General features: G+C 40.2%; 1 protein-coding gene across 6 annotated transcripts in view; it reads left to right on the forward strand.

Annotated features, from left to right (window-relative positions):
• Positions 1-21,743, forward strand: part of PARD3 (par-3 family cell polarity regulator) — a 567,261-nt gene that overhangs the window by 325,831 nt on the left and 219,687 nt on the right. For all 6 annotated transcript variants that reach the window (XM_083466611.1, XM_083466612.1, XM_083466608.1 and 3 more), the window contains 3 exons: positions 4,922-5,047; positions 6,490-6,872; positions 19,698-19,837. In XM_083466611.1, the coding sequence (XP_083322737.1) occupies positions 4,922-5,047; positions 6,490-6,872; positions 19,698-19,837 (649 nt within the window). The remainder of the gene's footprint in view (positions 1-4,921; positions 5,048-6,489; positions 6,873-19,697; positions 19,838-21,743) is intronic.

A 21,743-nucleotide genomic window follows, 5' to 3' on the forward strand; every position in this document is an offset into this window, starting at 1 on the left:
ATTTTATTTCTGTATAATGATAGCTGTTGATTCCTGTTTTAAAGAAAGTTATATTTTGAATCTTCTAATAATAATGCAAAACACACCATACTACCTACACAATGTGTCTCTCATCTCCACTAACTACATAAGCCCTTAAACAAGTCAAAATCTTATTAATCCTGTCGTGCGATAACAATGTGTAATAAAAAAAAAAATCTGTTCGTCAAAACTGCAATTACTTTCATTAAACAAAACCCACAAGTTAAATTAATGTAAGAGAGCTCAGTTTAAATGCTGCATCTGTTATTCACAAATATTGTTTTGTCCCTCCTTTCTATAGTTGCCTGGGCAAAAACATGCACAGCTGAAGAGATGTAATTATCACACGGCTGAAGGCCAACCACAAGTAGGCCCCACACATGGCAATTAGATGTTTTGTATATTCAATAAATACACAGCCGTGAGAGTGATTGGGTTCTATATGGGAAGTGAATGGGCATTTAATGGGGGGCTCCAATTCCAATAAGCAAGTAGGAAAGCCTAAGCAGATTTGAAGCTGTGTTCAGCTTTGTAAAGACCACGCACACACGCGCACGCGCGCGCACACACACACGAGAGAGAGGGAGAGACCAGGAAGTATATAAATTTTGTGTAAAAGTTTGCCAGATACAAGTCTTCAACCCACTTCTAGTAAAAACTTTTCTGCATTTCTGTATCCTTTATACATTTTAATTTCTCCCCAAACAGTTTCCCCGAAACCTCACTTCTGCTGGAGAAGTCCTTGGTAAAAGGCATAATGTCTAAAAAGTACAATTAAAGTAATCGGTCACAAAGATAGCTTGGTGCAAGTCTATTTATTAGTAGGATCAGATGAAAATTACTCTGCTCAGGTGTGGCAGTTATATTGGGGTCTGAAAACTAACTTGACTAACCTTGTCAAACATCAGTATTCGTTTGTGCCAGGTTTCACAGAGCTAAAGTGCCCTCGTGTTAGTTCTACCCCACATCAGTATCTCTGGCCATAGCTTAAGCCTCCAAGAACCCAAATTCGCTCTGCATTCCTTGATAACTACAGAGCCATCATTCTCAGAAACAACCCTTGAGCCCAATACTGATATAATAATAATAATAATAATAATAATAATAATAATAATAATAATAATAATTTATTTATACCCCACCCATCTGGCTGGGCTTCCCCAGCCACTCTGGGTGGCTTCCAAAAAAATATTAAAATATTGTAATACATCAAACATTAAAAGCTTCCCTAAACAGGGCTGCCTTCAGATGTCTTCTAAAAGTCTGGTAGTTGTTGTTCTCTTTGACATCTGGTGGGAGGGCATTCCACAGAGAGGGTGCCACTACTAGGAAGGCCCTCTGCCTGGTTCCCTATAATTTGGCTTCTCGCAGTGAGGGAACCGCCAGAAGGTCCTCGGCGCTGGACCTCAGTGTCCGGGTAGAACGATGGGGGTGGAGACGCTCCTTCAGATATACTGGACCAAGGCCGTTTAGGGCTTTAAAGGTCAGCACCAATACTTTGAATTGTGCTCGGAAACGTACTGGGAGCCAATGTAAGTCTTTCAAGACCAGTGTTATATGGTCTAGCTGCCGCATTCTGGATTAGTTGTAGTTTCCGGGTCACCTTCAAAGTTAGCCCCACGTAGAGTGCATTGCAGTAGTCCAAGCGGGAGATAACCAGAGCATGCACCACTCTGGCGAGACAGTCCGCAGACAGATAGGGTCTCAGCCTACGTACCAGATGGAGCTAGTAAACAGCTGCCCTGTACACAGATTTGACCTGTGCCTCCATGGACAGCTGTGAGTCCAAAATGACTCCCAGGCTGCGCACCTGGTCCTTTAGGGGCACAGTTACCCCATTCAAGACCAGGGAATCCTCCACACCTGCCCGCCTCCTGTCCCCCAAAGACAGTACTTCTGTCTTGTCAGGATTCAACCTCAATCTGTTAGCCGCCATCCATCCTCCAACCGCCTCCAGATGTTAGCTTTCTCTACTTCTGTCTATAGAGCACATGTAGGTAACTGGGGAAACAAGGTCAAAAATCCAAACTCTATAATTATGGAAAGTTCAGAAGAAAATTTTGCTCGTGAACCTGGTAATGTGTTTAGTACCTTTGGTGAAAGGATGGGGAACCTGTGTCTTTTGTAGTCCAACAACTTCTGGAGGGACACTGTTTCCTCTCCTTGCTTTAATGCATCTTGCCATTATGAATGAATACATCACACACACTGTGTGTGTGTGTCTGTATGCATTCTGTGTTTCCAGTGTATACATAGTTGAAAGCAGCAAGGCTCCAGAATAGGGAATAGGTTTTATTGACCTTCCATACTTTATAAATGTATGCCCCTGTTTAAAGTAAGAGCTGCATTCTGCTTTATTATGGTGGTGTTGTTACTTTTACAGAAGGGAGATTTTGAGGGATGGGAATAAACTGAGAAAGCTTAAAGATGCTCTAACTCTTGTGTCTGTATGCACATTTATAGAGCTTAAGTCCAAGTGTTGTCTTGTCACCACATTTTCACAAGCTTTGTTAGCCTAATTCTGTAACTGAAATAAACTCAATAACATATGCTAACACTCCCTTTCTACATCTAAATTATAGACACTGGTAAAACTGGAAATAAGCAGCTAATGTTTTATTGATGTCTAGATTGTTTTGAATTTATAGACATATTTCCTTTGAAGATATGGATGACCCACAACTGCCACCCAGCTGTATGAAAATGATTGTGACGTATCCTAATAAAAACTGACTGTGTTATTGCCAGCAATGTAATATGAACATTACTTGGGTTGCCAAAGTGTGGCTTGGCCTTCTCTGGCCTCTATACTCATGTGCTGATACCGTCCCTTTGGATAAAATTGAGTTGTAATTGAAATAACTATGGTATGAAGTGACACAATCCACTTAAAATCTAACCAAATATACACAAATGTGGTCTATACTTTTAAAACAAAAACTCTTCAAAAATATAAAATAAAATAAATCTCAAAGCAAACTGGTGAATTTTGTAATCACCTTTAACTCAGTCTGCAGCATGGGATCCACTGTTCATCTTTTTGCCGTCTTAATTTCTCTTTTTAATTTATTTCCCCCTTTCTCCATTTTCTTTACCTCTGACTCTCCCCACACTTCCCTCTATCTCTTTTTACCAACATGTACACAAAGATAGAAAATCGTACTGAGGGGAAGGGATTTGTTGACATTCATTTGTCTCAAGAGAAAATAGAGTGTGCCTCCAGGGGTGAAATCAAACCCCTGGAGAATCACAGCGCCTGCTGTGGCTGCAGAGGCTGGCAACTTGTAACTGCTGCCCTCTGCTTGTTTTTTGCTGCATTAGCAGCACTAAAGTGACCTCTCTGGGTTTAAGCCTGGGCAGTGTGTTTATGGAGGTCCTGGGATGTCCAGACAACAAGACCCCGCTCTCAGCCTCATTGACATTTCCCAAGGAAAGCAGAACAATACGTTTGGCAACAGCTTGGCTGCAGGAGTTGGTGCAAGGAGGCATATAAGATGCCATCCATATTTGCGTGTTTACTTCGCTAAGTATAGTATACAGCCTCTGCAAGTGTTGAATAATGGGTGGAGTGGGTCAGGACAAGTAACTGAAGTTGTGTGTTAGAATAATTGGAGATTTTGGTTGGTGTTGTCAAGAGGTTGGTGTTGTCAAGAGGTTGCCAGGCAGAATCCCTACCGCCATCCTGTCTAGCTTGTTCTGGAGAGAGAAAACATCTGGAAAGACTTATCTCAACATCTCTTCTGAGCACGTGCAATGAAAGGGACTCTCTGAAGCAGCATTATGTTAAGGAGTTTATTTTTATTTTGAAAAAGGTTTATCTTACTATTCAGTACAAAAAGGAGAAAATACATCAGTTTACAACACTAATATAATAATACAACAGACACAGAATAACAGCAGCCAGTTCAAAACTCTACTCTGTCAAAAGTTTTAAAGACACCGGTTCTTCAGATATCTGGGTGCCAAGCGATATAGGGCTGATGAGAGTTGTAGTTCAAGAAGATCTGGAGGGCCAAGAGTTCCCCACTCTCACTTTTGCAAAAGTGCACACCTTCCTCTAATACAGGTTTCCCCACATTGGGGCGGAATCTACACACATATTAAAATTTCTGAAAATGCTTTTTTTAAAGCGTTTTTAAAAATACATTACATTTTCTATAAGGCTCACAATTGCCATCTAGTGTCTCATTGTAAATTGCACTTAAAATACACTTAAAACATTTTATTTGCAGCTGCATAGCTGAGTCCTATAGCTGAGGGACGCGGGTGGCGCTGTGGATTAAACCTAGCCTAGGTCACAGAGCCTAGGTATTGCCGATCAGAAGGTCGGTAGTTCGAATCCCCGTGACGGGGTGAGCTCCCGTTGCTTGGTCCCTGCTCCTGTTAAACTAGCAGTTCAAAAACACACCAGAGTGCAAGTAGATAAATAGGTACTGCTCTGGCGGGAAGGTTAATGGCGTTTCCATGCACTGCTCTGGTTCGCCAGAAGCGGCTTAGTCATGCTGGCCACATGACTCGGAAGCTGTATGCCGGCTCCCTTGGCCAATAAAGCGAGATGAGCGCTGCAACCCCAGAGTTGTCCGCAACTGGACCTAATGGTAAGGGGTCCCTTTATCTTTACCTTTAGCTGAGTCCTAGGTCACAGCCAGATCCAAGATGGGTGGCAACAGCAACACTACCACCAAAATATGTGGTAAAAGATTAGGAAATGAATCCTGAAATGCATGTTTGGTTTAAAGGTGGGTCCTGGGTCTGTAAATGTTGAAGAACATTTATCTGGAGTGACTTGTTTCTGAGGGAAGTGGGGGCGCTTTAGCATTAGGATAGGGTTTATTCTTCTGACCCAAATCACTGGAAACTTTGCAAGTGTACTGATAATTTGTCATAATTTATGTTCCAGAACTTTGGGATTGTTAGTAAAGCGACTGGAGAAAGGTGGGAAAGCAGAACAAGAAAACCTCTTTCATGAAAATGACTGTATTGTTAGAATTAATGATGGGGACCTTCGCAATAGAAGATTTGAGCAGTAAGTGCATCTTTACAGTTTATTGCTTTTCTTAACCTTTAACCATCACACATGGTAGTAATTTGGGGAGAAATAAAATGCTCAAGAACAAATTGCTTAAGTAAGTTCTTTCTTTAAAGAGGAGTGTGTTTGTAGATCATTACAGTGTTTCTTTAATTACTCAGTTTACAATTGCTACAGGATAATGACTGCCAATGCATAACTTTCTTTCCTCAATTTAAAATTGTTACAGGGCTGTTTTTCTTTCCTCTACCCCCTGTTAACTTGAATGATACGGTTTGTTTATAGGTGGAGAAGCGCTTAACATTAACACACCATCGAAACCATAGTGTTCACTGTTTCTAAAACAGTAATGTAATTTTGCATGTGACATGCGCTTGTGTGTAGAAATGCTGAAGCTTCCCCAAAGAAGTCAGTAAGATTATAACTTTCTGTGTAGCAGGGCATTGGGTCATTTTATTGTGCCCCCCCTCTAGATTCTGGTGTGCAAGGTAGTAGAATGCTTCTCATAATCAGCTCCACCATGTATTGGTGGGTTGTGTTGCGGTATGAGCAACATTGTGGATAAGGAAGACATCAGATCTAATACTGTAAACTGTTAATGGGCTATTAAGGGCTCTTGTGGGTATTTCCCCCCACATAGCACATTTCTTCTAAATTAGAACAAACTATGGTTGGATCCTTTTTTTAAAATGAACTACAGTAAAAAATAAGATTTTATTGATTTTGACATTACTAGAATCTATGCCTCATTCAACAATTGAAAGCTGAAGCATTCATTCTCTTCCCTTTGCTCATGAGAAAGGAGGGAAGACTACATGAGGCCAAGTCTTGTTATGGCTGATATAATGCTGATATATAATGCTGCATCATAATTTAGTGTGACTTCTTAACTGGGCCATTGAATGCAAGTAGCTCAAATACAAAAAGTTTAGCATGAAAATCTTTCCGTCTGTGGGACGCATGTTATAATTTAACAGAAAGTGCTAACTAGACAGTTTAATATTATTTTGAAGTAGGTTTCCATGAACTTTTATGCAAGTTAATATATCATACTCTTAGATCACCTACATTTTGAATTAAGGAGATTTTTTAGGAGGGTGTTTACAAATTTCAAAGTCATCATTTATAAAATTTAAGAAAAGGACATGAAATCTTAGGCTAATTTTAGGACCACATTTATTAATCAAAGAAGATTTTTTTAAAAACAACAACTGTGCTGCCCTAAAAGAAATATACTTTTAGTAGAAAAGACATTTGTAGCAGATCACTCCAAGAAAATCAGCCTTTTAGTTTACAGTTCGCCTTTTTAGTTTACAGTTCAGTTTCAACAATATGTCTTGTCATTTCATGATGCCTAATTAACATCAGTAATTATGTTTGTAATGTCTTCTAGTCTGCCAGTCTTAATTTGCTAATTTCTCATTCATTCTCAAACCTAGAGCACAGCATATGTTCCGTCAAGCCATGCGAACACCCATTATTTGGTTCCATGTGGTTCCGGCAGCGAAGAAAGAGCAATATGAACAGTTATCACAAAGTGAGAAGAATGCTCACTACTCCAGTCGGTTTAGCCCCGATTCCCAATATATGGACAATAAGAGTGTTAATCACACTGGACTTCACACATTACAAAGAATACCCCGAGTAAGCCATCAAGCAGATCAGACGGACTCTTACTCACAACTACCTCATAGTGTGAATTCATCAGGAAAACCACCCCTAGGCCTGGCATCATCACCACAAAATGTCCTCGCCTCCACTTCAAGCACTGGCTATAATACCAAAAAGATAGGGAAGCGGCTCAATATACAGCTGAGGAAAGGTAAGCAAATTTGTTTTCTGCCTGCTGGGCATATAAAGGTGCATGTGAAATGAATGCACATTTATTTGTTCCAGCACTCGCCAACCTGTAGTCCTCTGAATGCTGTTGGCTTGCAGCTCCCATCAGCTCTAGACATATTGGACATCATGGATGATGAGGGTTATAACAACTGCCAGGTCCACTGCTTCCCCAGTCCTCCTTCATCATATCTATATCGTATCTTGTATTAATACAATAGAGTGGTACCTCAGGTTACATAGGCTTCAGGTTACATACGGTTCAGGTTACAGACTCCGCTAACCCAGAAATATTACCTCGGGTTAAGAACTTTGCTTCATTCAGGATAAGAACAGAAATCGTGCAGCGGCGGCGTAGCAGCAGCAAGAGGCCCCATTATTTAAAGTGGTGCTTCAGGTTAAGAACAGTTTCAGGTTAAGAATGGACCTCCAGAACAAATTAAGTTCTTAACCCAAGGTACCACTGTATATGTATTAAAGAAGATCATATCTTATTTAATACATATCTTGAAAAACTCAACGTCCTTTTTCTATGCTGCTTCATGGCAGTGTAGAACATAAACTGGGTTTGGGTAAATTCTTTATGAGGACATAAGGAAAGTAGCACCTTAAATGGTTTTGACTCCATTATCAAGCTTATTGACTATAAAAAGTACTTTACACCTCTAGCAAAGCTGAGAATATTGGTCAAGATGCAAAGTACTATTCAGCTAGTAATGTGAGGCCCTGGGGCGCTTTTAGAACCTTGGCATTTTCTTCAGCAGGCTTTACCCTCATGCCACCTGGTAAAATTCATTTGAACCCAAAGGAAATTTCAAAGAGATAGAAGTCAAAGAGAAAAGGTCAGAAATTCCACTGTGCTCGTACAAAGCCTAGCTAATGTATTTCCAGTGGTATGCACCGATCTTTTCCAAGAGTCTAGGTCAAATATTTCTCAACTGAGTTCTTATTAAGTCCCAGATAGGTGGATTGTGACACAAGGATGTAAATGTGTAGCGTTTTAAATCAGACCTTTAATGTGTGAGCATATCTGAATTGCAAGGTGCGAATATATGAATACAAGGTGCAATGAGTATTTGTCATAATATCTGAAAATAAGTTATTAAGTATGTAGCTGTAAGGTCTTTTTTTCCATTGCAATGAAGAAATATCAGCTAGCTTCTCAATGCCACTTCTGTGTTGCTGCTGGCAAGCATTTTTTATTTATTTACGTTTGCATGTAATAGTTAAATTTAGTGCCAGTCATTTTGTATTTTTATTATGAGATTTTTTCACATGGAACACATCAAAGGGGACTCTTACTGTGGCTTAATAATGATCAGTGATGTTATTTTCCTTCTATGATTATGTTCTATTTTCTGTGAACTTCATGTGAACTACCAGATTGCTTGTTTCTGGTTACTGGGTTTTAAGCTCTACAAACTTGGATGACATAAGGTTGAGTTGACAGTTTGCTTCTGTTGTTGATGCGCCTTCAAAAATACTTAAGGCCATCAGCTTAAGATGACATGCTTGGAGGGGGGCGGGAGAAACCCTGTTACTAGCTGAGTGAGGAATTGCTGTGCTTATAAATATAAACTCAGTCAGTATTACGATATACCAATTTTTCACATTTAATGGAACAGATAAAGAAGAAGCCTACAAACACACCACTGGGACATTACACAGGCATCTGATTTTTCTCAGTCAGCAATGGAAATAGTGATCATAGCGTTTATATAATTGCAGTACTTTGCAGCACTAAGTAGTGGACAAAAATAGTGTTTTTTAGCAGTAAAGGAGAGTGCACATTTCTTTGGCACAAAGTGAAACATAATTACCACATTGTGGTTATGTGAAACTGTCTTTAAAGAAAACTACTGTTTATTTTGCAGCTGCTAGACTGCTGTAACTGGGGCTAGCCCTAGATAGCATATTCCAGATTTTAAACAGATTTGCTATCCGTGGTCAATTTACAAACACTATTTGAACACCTATTTTTTTCAAATGACTTTGTGGTTCAAGAGGTACCATATTTTTCGCCTTATAGGACGCACTTTTCCCCCTCCAAAAAATGAAGGGGAAATGTGTGTGCGTCCTATGGGGCGAATGCAGGCTTTCGCTGAAGCCTGGAGAGTGAGAGGGGTCGGTGCGCACCGACCCCTCTCGCTCTCCAGGCTTCAGGAGAGCCCCACCGCCAGCCCCGCAAACTCGGGGGACAGCGGGAGAGGCGCAGCACGCCTTTCCCGCTGACCCCCGACTTGGTTAGAAGGCTGGCGGGGGGGGGGAGAAGCCTGCTCCTCCCCGTCGCCAGCGCCGCAAACTCGGGGGACAGCGGGAGGCGCAGCGTGCCTTTCCCGCTGTCCCCCGACTTGGTTAGAAGGCTGGCGGGGGGGAGAAGCCTGCTCCTCCCCGTCGCCAGCCCCGCAAACTCGGGGGACAGCGGGAGGCTGGTTAGAAGGCTGGCGGGGGGGGGGAAGGCTGGCAGAGGGCTTCCCCCTCCTCCAGCCCCGCAAGCTCCCAGAGCGATGCCTAAGCTGCACGCAGCTTCGGCATGGCTCTGGGTCCCGTTCTGGGGGCTGGGGGAGGGGGAAGCTCGGGCTTCCCCCGCCCCAGCCCCGCTCCTGGGGGGGGTAATTTTTTCCCCTTTATTCCCCCCCCCAATCTAGGTGCGTCCTATAGGGCAAAAATTACGGTAGTTGCCTGGATATGTTTTCCCATGTATTTTGCCTATGCAGTATGATCGTTGTTGGAGCACCCTATCTTTTGAGGTCAGAGGAGTGGCAATCATGGAAATGACCTTTTTGAATGAGTATCCCAATTCCTGATTATGCAGTATTTTTATTCTTATGCTGCTTTTTAAAATGGTTTTGGTTGCCATGTTTTTATTGTTACAATCTTCAAGGTTTATTTTGTTAAAACATGGTTTTCAATTGTGTTTGAACTAAATATTTGGGGTATACATTAGATAAATTTTATATTTGATTTTCCCATTACTTTATTTCAGTCGCAAAATTTGCTTCAAAAATATCAAGTCTTTTCAATTATTGGTGTTAAGATTGTGAATGTCTAATTAGAGTAGTGAATACTGGCTACAATCCAATCTGGAATTATGCACATGACATGTAATCTCATTATAGTGAATGCATTTTAAGTGTGCCTAATGCTCTGCCAAAATATGGCGTTTGCGTCTTGATTGCAGAGATTAGATTTACATCAGTTGAATTCAATTTAGTATGTTTGCATTTTTTCCAGTTTCTAACTTGATCTAGCAGTTGCTTATAATGCAGCCACCAAACAAAATGCCCATTGAGATGAAGTATCCAGGCCCTAAGCCCATTTGGGTTTTCAAGGTCAAAACAAGCACGATGAATTGAACCAGGAAACTTTACTGGAAAAAGATATTGCAAGATGGGTGTTAGATGATGAGCTATCTGTGAGGTCTGCTCACTTTGTTTTATGTCGATTGGTGTTCCCGAACTGTTTTGAAGGCCAATCCCACAACCATCTTCCAGCACGTTACAACAGTCAAACCATTAACATCTTGACAGCAATATAAGCATGATGTTACATAAAAAAAAGCTGAGGTTGGTTGTTCTAACTAAATGTCGACCATGCCAACATCATTACACTCTTGCTTCATGCAGAGCACCCAAGAAGGCAAGATGGACAGCGAGCGTCAGAAAATTTTGAATTTGTGCGGTTCAACTATTCCAGGTTAAGTGGGCCCACTAAATCATCTTGTCCTGGAGGTCCCCCCCAAATATTGTAGCTGATGCTAATGCTGATGGGACTCTTCAGATCCCAGGTTTAATATTCCATATGATACCACGTAATATCTGGAAAGTGTCTTCTGCAGTGACATTTGGTACAATGTGAGCAGCCAGGATTCCCCTTCACATCAATTGCTTTTTATTGTTAATGTTCACCATGGAAAGATACATGTCTTGTGCCTGTTCTCATTTGATTATGCTGAGTGCATGCATGTGGCGCAACAAATGAAGCAGAGCGCTTAAGTATACCCCCAAGTAGTTTATTATAAATATGAGCAGAATGGAGATGTTGATTGTCTTTGATTATTTTTAATGAAGGATATTATAATATGACAGGCTTTACAGAAACCTAACAAACGTGCTTTCTTTTCAGCTAACAGGCAGCAGTTATTTCACCAATTACCGTCATTAGATTAAAATTTCCTTGCGGGCACATTAATGCACATACACATACATATGCCATCATCATGAAGTTCTCTTCTTATTTAGCCAGTCTGTTAGGAATAATGATTTAGAGTGTGCAAATTCTTCCTCTCTGATATAGAAGGAAGAGACTTGGGAAAAGAGAAGTCTTCCTTATTAAAGCTGTTCTTTTTGCAGGCTGTGTGAACTATGTCTTCTCACATGACAAAGTGGGATAGTCCTACGGTAATTGTGCTTGCTTCCATTATGATTTCTTAATATTTATTGCCATTTTGGCATTTTCAAATAACCTGATCTTTCATAGGAATTAGTTGTTTAATAAAGTCAGAAGAGAAGGTCAGTAATATGCTTCTGTCAGATCAGAATGTTTGTTGGCTTTTTCTAAATGAAAATTGATATCTATTTATCTTTTGTTAAAGGTCGGGGCTTGAACGTCTAGCATACAGATTTGGGGTTATTGCTGACGTTCTAATGTTACTGGGCTTTTGCAGTTTAGCCAGTTTTGCCATTTATATGTAGTTCCTATAAACCAAGACTGAATTCCTGCAGCCAATTTTGTGCACAAAAGATCCCCTTAATGCGTCACGTAGATTAATCTACGTTGCAGCATGAAGTTTGATGGCATTGTTTGCATCTGACTAAGTCACACTGAAAATAAACTCATTAGAATCAGTGGATATAGTTAGTCTACTATTTAGTCATTACTAACTAAAGTCCATTAAGTTCAGTGGGTCCACTATGAATATTCAATACCAGAATTAATGTTTTACAATGAACACACAAGTGGTTCCTGCTTCCTCCTCTCTTAGTGCAGGTGGGTGGGAGCAACAAACCACAATCCTGGCTTCAGACTGTGTCCAAACTATGGGCCATGATTCATTCTTCTCCTAACAAACCATGATCTGAAGCCAAGATTTCTTCCTGGAACAAACCATGATCCCTGGCTTAAAACAAACCACAATCTCTTGTTTAGACAAATGCTAAAATAGAGATAATGCTTTGTTGCTCCTGCTTGTGCTAGTGGAGAAGCAGAGTAGATGTGATCTCCATGTTCATAGAAAACCATTTACTTATGACATGTGAACTGGGCCACTGTTCCCAGTATCCTAGTTATGGTCAAGGGAAAGCGTGAATGCCACGGGCTCTTGCATAGCCTTCCCTTTTCTCTTCCCAAGCGCATTCCTCCCTTGCTTCTATGGTTCCCTTTAGTCATGATGAAGTGTTAGGCTGACAACACCAGCAACCAGATTTTCCTCTTTAACCAAAGCAGGGCTAGACCAAGACATCTTGCAGCCTGAGTTTATGTTTGTAGTCTTCAAGAAGCAATATGGAAATTAGAAACAGTAGCTGTACACAATTTAGTTTTGAAGAAGAAGAAGAAGAAGAGTTTGGATTTGATATCCCGCCTTTCACTCCCCTTCAGGAGTCTCAAAGCGGCTAACATTCTCCTTTCCCTTCCTCCCCCACAACAAACACTCTGTGAGGTGAGTGGGGCTGAGAGACTTCACAGAAGTGTGACTGGCCCAAGGTCACCCAGCAGCTGCATGTGGAGGAGCGGAGACGCGAACCCGGTTTCCCAGATTACGTGACTACCGCTCTTAACCACTACACCACACTGGCTCTTTGCTTGTATGTAATCAAACGTTTGAAAATAAAAGGGGAAAAAATAACATACAGAAACTTTGGAACACATGTGAACAAAATAACTCATAAGTGGAATGATTCATAATTGTGTTCTTCTAATTAAATTATATACACAATCCCTTTATTCTTTATATTGACTACAGCTCCTGTCATCCCTGACAGCTGCCCATGCTGGCTTGAGTTGATGGGACTTAGGAGTCCAACAATATATGGAGGGCACCACATTGACTGCAACTGCATTAAACCATAGTATAAATATACTATTATTTTACTATGAATGAGGAATGTTCCAAATGTGCACTGCTGAAATGGCAAGAAGTTCATTCCTCCTCTATTCCTCACATACTATGTGGAAATCAGACATAATCTAGCGCAACTTGTCCTCTGAATCTGAACAAATGGTTTATTTCTCTCCAAACAAACTACAATAGCTAAGTCAAGCTTCTGCTTCTGCTCATGGTTTGCTTTGAGAGAAACAACCCACAAGCCCAGATTTGGATGATATGATAGGCCAGACCATGGCTGGTTTCCTGGACTTATGGGAACAGCAGGGGAGAAGTGATGTTTTTGTGATTTCAGCAGTGTGCACTGGTTTATTTTGACTGTGGTTTAATTTGACATGTGAACCAGCCCATAGAGTAAAGGAAATGTAATATTTTAAAATTCAAAACATGATTCCTGATTTAGACAATCCTGGATTATTATTTTTCTCTGGAGCAGCTAATCCACTAATTTACGGTTACATGCTGCTGAAGAATACTGAAGGGTTGAAATGTTCCTGGCAGTTGGAATTTTTATTTACAATGTTTATTGGTGATTAGATTTATTTTTCTCTGCCTTGCAATAATAACATTATTTTGCCAACAGTGTGCTCCGACTCTTTTGTATTTTAAGCATTTTACTATTTATTTATTTATTTGATTATGTACAAACAATAGCAAATGGTAACATTTCCTGTTTTAGGAATCCCTTTGTTGCTTTGCTTACTTAGTACTCAAGGCCAACCAAGTTATTTTGGCACCAGAGGCAGAAAAAAACCTCCTTATACTTCCTGGCAGTATAAATACAATAATAGCAAAGTGAATCATTTATCATTTGCGTTTTTCCTTTCATAGCACCTAGAATCAGCTGCCCTGAGTAGCTCTGCCTAATGGTAGGGCTGGGCCTGAAAGGCTTGAAGTGGGTTTTACACTCCTTGGCTATTAACAGCAATGATAGCATTAACTGTGACGTTCAGTTGTTAAAGGAAAGCATGGAAGAGAGCCGTCAATTCACAAGACAGAAGTGTTAAAACCATATTATGCTCTCCATCTGTTAACCATGGTCTGGAGACTGGAAACATTGTTTTGTTCCAGCTGTACCCAACAGCCAGTTGAATCGTTTCCATCCATTCTCAGCCTGATATACAACAGAACTTCAGAAACTAACCTCTCCTGTCATGATCCCATGGAGCTATTCATCCTTCACCTTAATACATATGACCTCTGCAATGCTGAAATTTTGTGAATGGCGGTGCAAGGTTGGAGCAACAATGCTACAGAGTTGAAACGTGGGCTGGCTAATTTTTCTTTTGAGTAAACTGATAAAAGAACAGAAGGCATGTGGATAAGCAGTTTCTGGGCCTAGAAGACACGTCCTTTGCTGCGGATTATGCAAGATGGCCCAAATTCTCTCAATTTTTCAGCAAACAGGCATTCTGAATACTTTGTGTAATTACATTGATTGCGCATGCAGCTGCAGTAATTTCTTTCTCCGATGACCAGTTCAGGTTTCTAACTGGTCATTTCAGCACACAATTACTGTGATTGTGTATGCAGAATTCTAGAGGTGTGGATCTCCAATATAAAAGGATCTTAAAATCAAATCTTAATCCTTTCAAAAAGGGTATAATTTAAAAATATTCTTGATCTATGCGACAGTACAGTGCTTAGTTTCTCTCCCTTCCAAATAGTTGTGTGTGTTTTTTTAGGGGGCAGTATAATGGATTCCTAATGAAGCACACCAGACAAATAGTAGTTGTGTTTGATGAACAATTCACTAAATCAGAGCAAAATGGCACCTCGCTGGAGAGAAAAAGGCAGGGATACAAATGGGTCCATAATCATCAACCTATCCTCATTGTCATTGCTCTATTTTTATGTGGCATTCCTGCATCCGTCACGCCTTTACCAAATGTGGTACACTTTTCATACACTAAAAGCTTTCTGCTTGGCGGATGAAAAATCTAAAGATGATGATCCTTGCTTTTTCTATACATTCCACTAAAAGCTGAGAATGGTGAACTTGCATAATGGACAACAAACACACACTGCTCATTTGTACTGCCTGCATACTACTGTCAGAATTCTGAGAATCCCAATTGATAAGAAAAATGTTAGTATATCCTGGGTGGTGGTGGGGAATTGACCTCAGTTCCAATGGCATTTTACTCTTCTGATCCAAGCAGTTCCAAAGAGAAATGTTGTAGTTATGTACCATTGATTGGACCTAGTTTTAAAGTCTCTCTAATACGTGGCTCCCAATATTCAGTTTTGCTCCCATCGTTTCGTGTTATGGGTTTGTGTTATGGGATCCAGAAACAGAGCACAAAAGTAAGACTCTTCAGATAAGGTCTTCCTTGCTATTCAGAGGCAAAGTAAATAGATTCCCATCTGGAACCAGTTGGGGCAAGGGATGATCTAGTGTTAACTCCAGGTAGTAGGATCATCAGGGACAGAGGGAAGGATTAGCCACTTTAACTTTACTTAGGTTCTTTCTATAGATGTCAAGCATGGATTCTCCAGTGCCATTTGAAGACTGTTTGAAGACTACACAGTGTTGTTTTTTAAAGAGTGTTTTTGATTTGAGGAAGTAGAACTGGATTTTCAAAAATGTTCTAACCAGCCTTATTATTCAGTTTCATCTAGAAAGCCTTTAGAATGAAATAATCAGTTTCACTCTGCCCAAAATAAGCTGTTTACTCCATGAGGACCCCCACCTCTCTCTGTCTCTCTTGTGTATGGGGTGGGTGAGTAAATAAAGATAGTTTTCATCAACAGAAACCGAAGTGGGAACCTGCTGAAAAGTTTCATGAGGAAAATCCAGGCTGTCTACTACCTACCCATAACAAATTGTTATGTTCTTAACAAATAGTAAATACCAGGAAAACGGAAGGAGGGAGGGTGTAAATGGTCAGGGAACTGCAGAGTGTTAAGCAATCAATACACTAGTCTCGCCATGTTAGCAGCCAGTACTCTCTGCTTTTGGAAGCCCTAGCACACAAAGCAGGAACAAAAATTAATTAGACACAAGACTGCGAATAACACTAATTGCAACAACGTGTCACTTTTTATTGGCTGAAAGCACTTAAGTCAAAAGAAGATGGGGACTTGGAGGGACTCCAGCTTGCCCCACATGAAAACACTCTGTGATAATAATCAGTTAATGGATGGAGACTGTGCAAAGTTCCTTTCTGGTATTAGCACAGTGGTTTTTCAAGTGAAGAGGAGGGGGATCTTTGAGTGAGCACCCATTTTTCAAAGCTGATTGGCATCTGAACAGCATTAGCAGTCTGGCCTAAACTTACTATTTTTTTATATTTTATTTTTTGTTCGTGCCAGCTCAATTTATTTAGTTAATTTATGCCCCAGCTTTCCCCCATGATTGAACTCATGACAGCATGTATAGGGTTTCCTGGTGGCCTCCCATCTAGGAGTTTGAGCAAGGTGGTTGCATCCTGTGTCCTTAGACCATGCCCTGGAACTATGACATTTATGATTTTTTAAACAAGTTCAAATAATTAGCAAAATGTATAAACGGTGTGCCTAACTTAGTACAGGTAGCAGTTTACCCAGCAGCCACATCAGTATTATCAGAAGATAAATAATATCCAGTTCTGATTTAAAATATCATCTGGTATAGTTCTCCTAAGACTTTACCACCTTGTGGGTTGGCAGGGAGGGTGCATATCTGAATATTTCCCTGCACTAAAAACAAAAGAAACAAACCCCAAAGCATCTCCCCTCCCCCCACACACATAGAAAATTAGCTGGCTGGTGAGAAGGTTTCTGCCTTATAACTGATGTGCTGGTTTTGTAAGCTATAATTCTTCCCCCATACTGACACAGGATTGGACAGAAATCTAGTTGCTCACTCTCTTTTCCAAGAAGTACATACATATGGCTTCACGGGAATTATTCTGAAAGCAAGTATTATGGACCCAGGTATTTGGAAATAGCCCCTTATGTTTGGTATGCTCATATTTATTCAATCTGTCCATCATCTCTGGTGCAACTTGATGCGCACATCCTCCTCACTCCCCTCCTCCAACACTGCTGGCAATGTAATACTGGTGTAGAATAAGAGTTTTCCTCCTTCCTCATTTTATCCTCACAATAGCAACCCTGAGATGTAGGTTGGGCTGGGAGAGCATGATGACTGATCCAAGGTCACCCAGTGAACTTCATGCCTGGGCAGGAATTTTAACCTGTGCCTCCCACAACACCCAGAGCTTTCCAAGCTTTTCATGTTGGTGAGACACTTTTTAGACATGCATCATTTCACAACACAGTAGTTCAGTTTTACTAGCAAACCAGAGTTTAAACTAACCCCTTTCTAACCTCAGGAGGAGCATGGGGAGTGTTTGTGCAGCATATCTACACAATGCAGCCGATACACTAATGTGTCACAACACAGAGTTTAGAAAGCTTTGCTCTAACCACTGTTCCATACTGGCTCTTTTCTGGGGAACTCTTCATCCAGGCAACTTAGAGTGGCATACCTTGTCAGTTTGTTTGGTTATTATACATAACAGGATCCACAGAAGCCTTACTTTTATGTCATTTGAAACCTATTTCCTAGTATAGTGATTATGGAGTTTGCATGCTATCTCTTTATATGAATGTCAGTAAACTCATAGGCCATCAATGGGGAAGATACAGCCCTTCAAATGTTGTAGGGCTAAACTCCCATCATCACGGACCATTGGACTTGACGGGAGTTGTAGTCCCAAACATCTGGAAGGCCACATGTTTTCCATCCTTGCACAGGAGATGTACTAGGAAGCTTCTAGGAGAACTACTAGGATATTATTCTGAAATTATTGTAAGGCCCCTGGACTTAAACTTACTTCATCTCAGCAGCTCCCAAGGTATTCCATAAATAGTTTGAAAACCTCTCCTGCCTCTGGAATAGCACAAAATCTATCAACACTATGAATTTCAAACATGCAAAAAAAATTCTTCTGCTCCAAGAGGCAGAAGAGGTTTTAATACTATTTATAAAATACATTGGGAACTGCTGAGATGAGAAAGTAATTTTAAGTAAAAATGGAACAGTAATATAATCAGATCAGTAATATCCTTGTAGTTTCTCTTATGGATTGTTTACATCCAGATAGTTTTCGGTATCTTGCTCAGAAGGGCTGGGCTTGGGGGTATTTGTGTATGTGTGTGTGTGTTCCCCATCCCTGATAAACATGTACTCCCTCAGTCGCAGGCAGGTGAGGTACTAATTTCCTTCGCTCACACTCAAATAGCAACTTCCTTTTTTTACTTCTGGAGATGCTTGTAGTTAGTGGTAGATCACATGCTTTGCCTGCAGAAAAGTACAGGTTTAAACCCCAGCATCTTCAGGTCGGGCTGTGAAACAGCTCTGTTTGAGACCCTGGAGAATGGCTGCCAATTCAGTGCCTAGACAATAAGTGGATTGACAATATAAGCCAGCTTTCTAGCGGCTTTAATGGTGTGTTTTCGGCAAAAAGTTGCTGTAAAGCAAGCCTTTTCCAGTCCTGACAGATAGTATCATGCTGTATTTAAGTGTTTATCTTATATTTAAAAACATGTTCTTACGCTGTGATTTAAAAATAAAATAAAATTTAATGCCTGTTGATAAGGGTTGACATGAATATGGTTATGTCTGGATTGGTATATCCAGATCACTTCTTAGGGTGGTATCAGTTTTTATGTATTAATTGTGTGGCTATCAGATCAATAGGATGGCTTTTGTAAATTGCTGCATGTTTTACTGGAGTGGTCACCAGAACGTCTGGAATTTATCTTTAGTTTTTGTTAGGGTTTCCTGCCTTTCAGTTACAGAGATAATTCCCCCATTAAAGCAATAGACCTTATTTTCTGATACCATTCATTCATTAGAATGTCCCCTAAGTTTTTCCTTTGTTTGATTATTGTTAGTCTAGCTGCTATGAATAAAATTTGTTTTAACTTGTTGATTTTTTATCTGCTTTTGTGTGAATTATCCTTAAAGACAGGACTTAACCAGTAAGCTTTTTAGTTGTAAAATGTAGTAGCAGAGATTTTACAATTTGTTCTGTTTCATTGTAGCCACTTCTTAAAGATGGGGAGGTTTAAGATTGGCAAAATAAAGCTTTACAACATCATTTATGTGTGTTTGAAGTTAAAGCTTGAAAGTCTATATCCCACTTGATTGTAAAAAGCAAAGAGGTTTACAAGAAGATAAAACCATAAGATCACAAAAATACAATACAGTCATACCTTGGTTGCCGAACGCCTCGGAACTCGTATGTTTCGGTGAGTGTTCGGTTTTTGAACGATTTTCGGAAGCTGAACATTCGGCGCAGCTTCCACGGCTTCTGATTGGCTGCAGACGCCCCTGCAGCCAATCGGAAGCTGCACTTTGGTTTCTGAACCATTCTGGGAGTTGAACGGACTCCTGGAATGCATTCTGTTTGTGAACCAAGGTACGACTGTACATTAACACTTACAAGAATTTAAAATACTAAAACAGATTAAAATTCACGCCATATTTGTGCAAGTCTCTGTGTTATGTGCATTGCATGCAAGTAACTGTGAATTTAATTGTACCGGTGGTATAATATTTCTTCTAAGTATTTGTTAGTGGTTAAAAAATATTGGGCAGGGAGGGGGGAGAGCCAGAGAGAGGTTTGATGTGAATAGATGTATAGATATAGATATATAATCATACACAGATGGACTTAGGAAACTTACAGCATTTTAAAATCATTTTTGCAGGTACAGAAGGCCTAGGATTTAGCATCACTTCTAGAGATGTTCCAATTGGTGGCTCAGCTCCAATTTATGTGAAAAACATCCTACCAAGAGGTGCAGCTATTCAAGATGGAAGATTAAAGGCTGGTGACCGACTCATTGAGGTGATGAAATGTTGCAAAGCTGTTAGGGAGTTCTATTAGTCCTTTCAGCAGATTGCCTGCTTTTGTATATCATTTCAGTGAATTTTCTACTGCTCCGCTGCCAGTTTCCCAGGGCATTGTCTTCTGGTCTTTGTGCTTTCTGAATAACAATATTAATAAACACTCATATTCCAGGTAGCAGCTTCACTTGCTTTGCAAAAAGCAGTCTCATCTTGAAAGTTTGTTATTTTGTTGGATGGCTCAGTTTTGACTTGGGAGAGAATAATTGGATATGGCATCTATTGCTTTGTTCATGTGCTTAAGTTTTTTATTGTGGCTCTATTCTGGTAAACAAAATGAAAAGTGTGGTATCACAAGTTATAAGGGATAAGGCTGCACTTCCAATATAAATCTATACAGTTCTGTAACTTATTCTTTCTCATGTAATGTCTCCCCGCCACCTGCAACGGTATCCTCCCTAAAGGCTGATTCATTGCAGCCTTTTCAGAAAAATATATTCATACTGACACAGAGCAGTTTCCTATCTACACAACATCAGATTTTTGGACTACAACTCCCATCAGTCCTATCATAGCCATGCTGGCTGTGGCTGATGGGAGTTAAAGGCCAAAGCATTTAGAGGGCCCCAAGTTGGTGCTGGCTGCTCTATATTGTCACACAAATTTGAGATGTCCCTGCCTGCTCCATATTAAAGAATGATGAGTGCAGCATCAGACATGCATATAAGGGTTATTGGGATCAGTAGGAGAACTTGGAACCTCAAATTTCAGTGGCACCCTGTGCAATGCCAAAATCTGGCTTCCCCCAGCCTCTCGCCTTATGTGGGATGTCATAGTTACAACACCTCATAAGCTTTGCGCCCATAGATCTGCCTTTGTTGGGATGCTTGGTGTCAGTCCTTTGAGAACATACATATGTACTAGCATGAGATTGGGAGAGTACAGGAGGCTGGTACATAGACACCAGAATTTAGGAAGCAAAAGGTTTATGGGAAATCTGTGTAGATAAAAAGTATGTAACTTAAGTAAATTGTTAAATTTATTACAACTTCTTGACTGAAGGAGTGTAGCTAATAATAATTAGTATGTACCAAAGTACCGCACCAAAGGGTAAAAATATAGAAATCTAATAAAATTGGAAGGGGGGGGAATGTAAGATTGCAATACATTTTTCCTAATGCTATTTTTATTATCTGATATTGCTATAGGAAAGACCTAGAATTGTTTGGATTTCTTGAATAGTGTATATTTAACCTATTTGGAGCTCTTTCAAGGTTATTTTTTAGTTTAATGAGTTTTGTAATTGTTTGGCTTCAGATATCTACAGCATTCATTGTAATGTTTCTACCTTTCCCCCAGTGAATTGTTCTCTGCTTTAACCTCATCCAAGTTTTTGTCTTGTGGGGATAAATATACAGTCAAAACAAAGGAGGAGGATATGGGCAATTCTATTGGAATGTGTAGATTAGAAATCACAGTCTCAAATGGAGCAGAAGAAAGGGGAGAAGAGTGAGGAAGCAATGAGAGGAAAGGGAAGTAAGAATGGATGCTCTTTAGTTGGTTCAGAATACCTTCTTTCTCACTGATCTGTGAAAGAACTGTTCCTCAGATCCTGGAGGTGAGATCCTAGTTGTTGTTGTTTTCATAACAAATTTCCTGAGGCTGACCAATGCTTTCAATGAAATTCACAAGTGGTGTAAATTTCACTAATTTCTTCAACTCCATTTGTTATCTCTCTAGGCAGGCAGATATGAGTAACCTTGGCTAATTATTTATATAACAGTTGCGTTTTTCCAAAGCATTTTTTACCAGATGGAGGGGGGCAACATTCCTGATAAGGATAACTCCCCCTGCTGGACACAGACAGGATCTTCAGATTCTTGTTCCCTCTCTGGGGCAGGGGGAGT

This window comes from Podarcis liolepis (genome assembly GCF_965112155.1).
Source record: "Podarcis liolepis genome assembly, chromosome: 12".
NCBI lineage: Eukaryota > Metazoa > Chordata > Lepidosauria > Squamata > Lacertidae > Podarcis > Podarcis liolepis.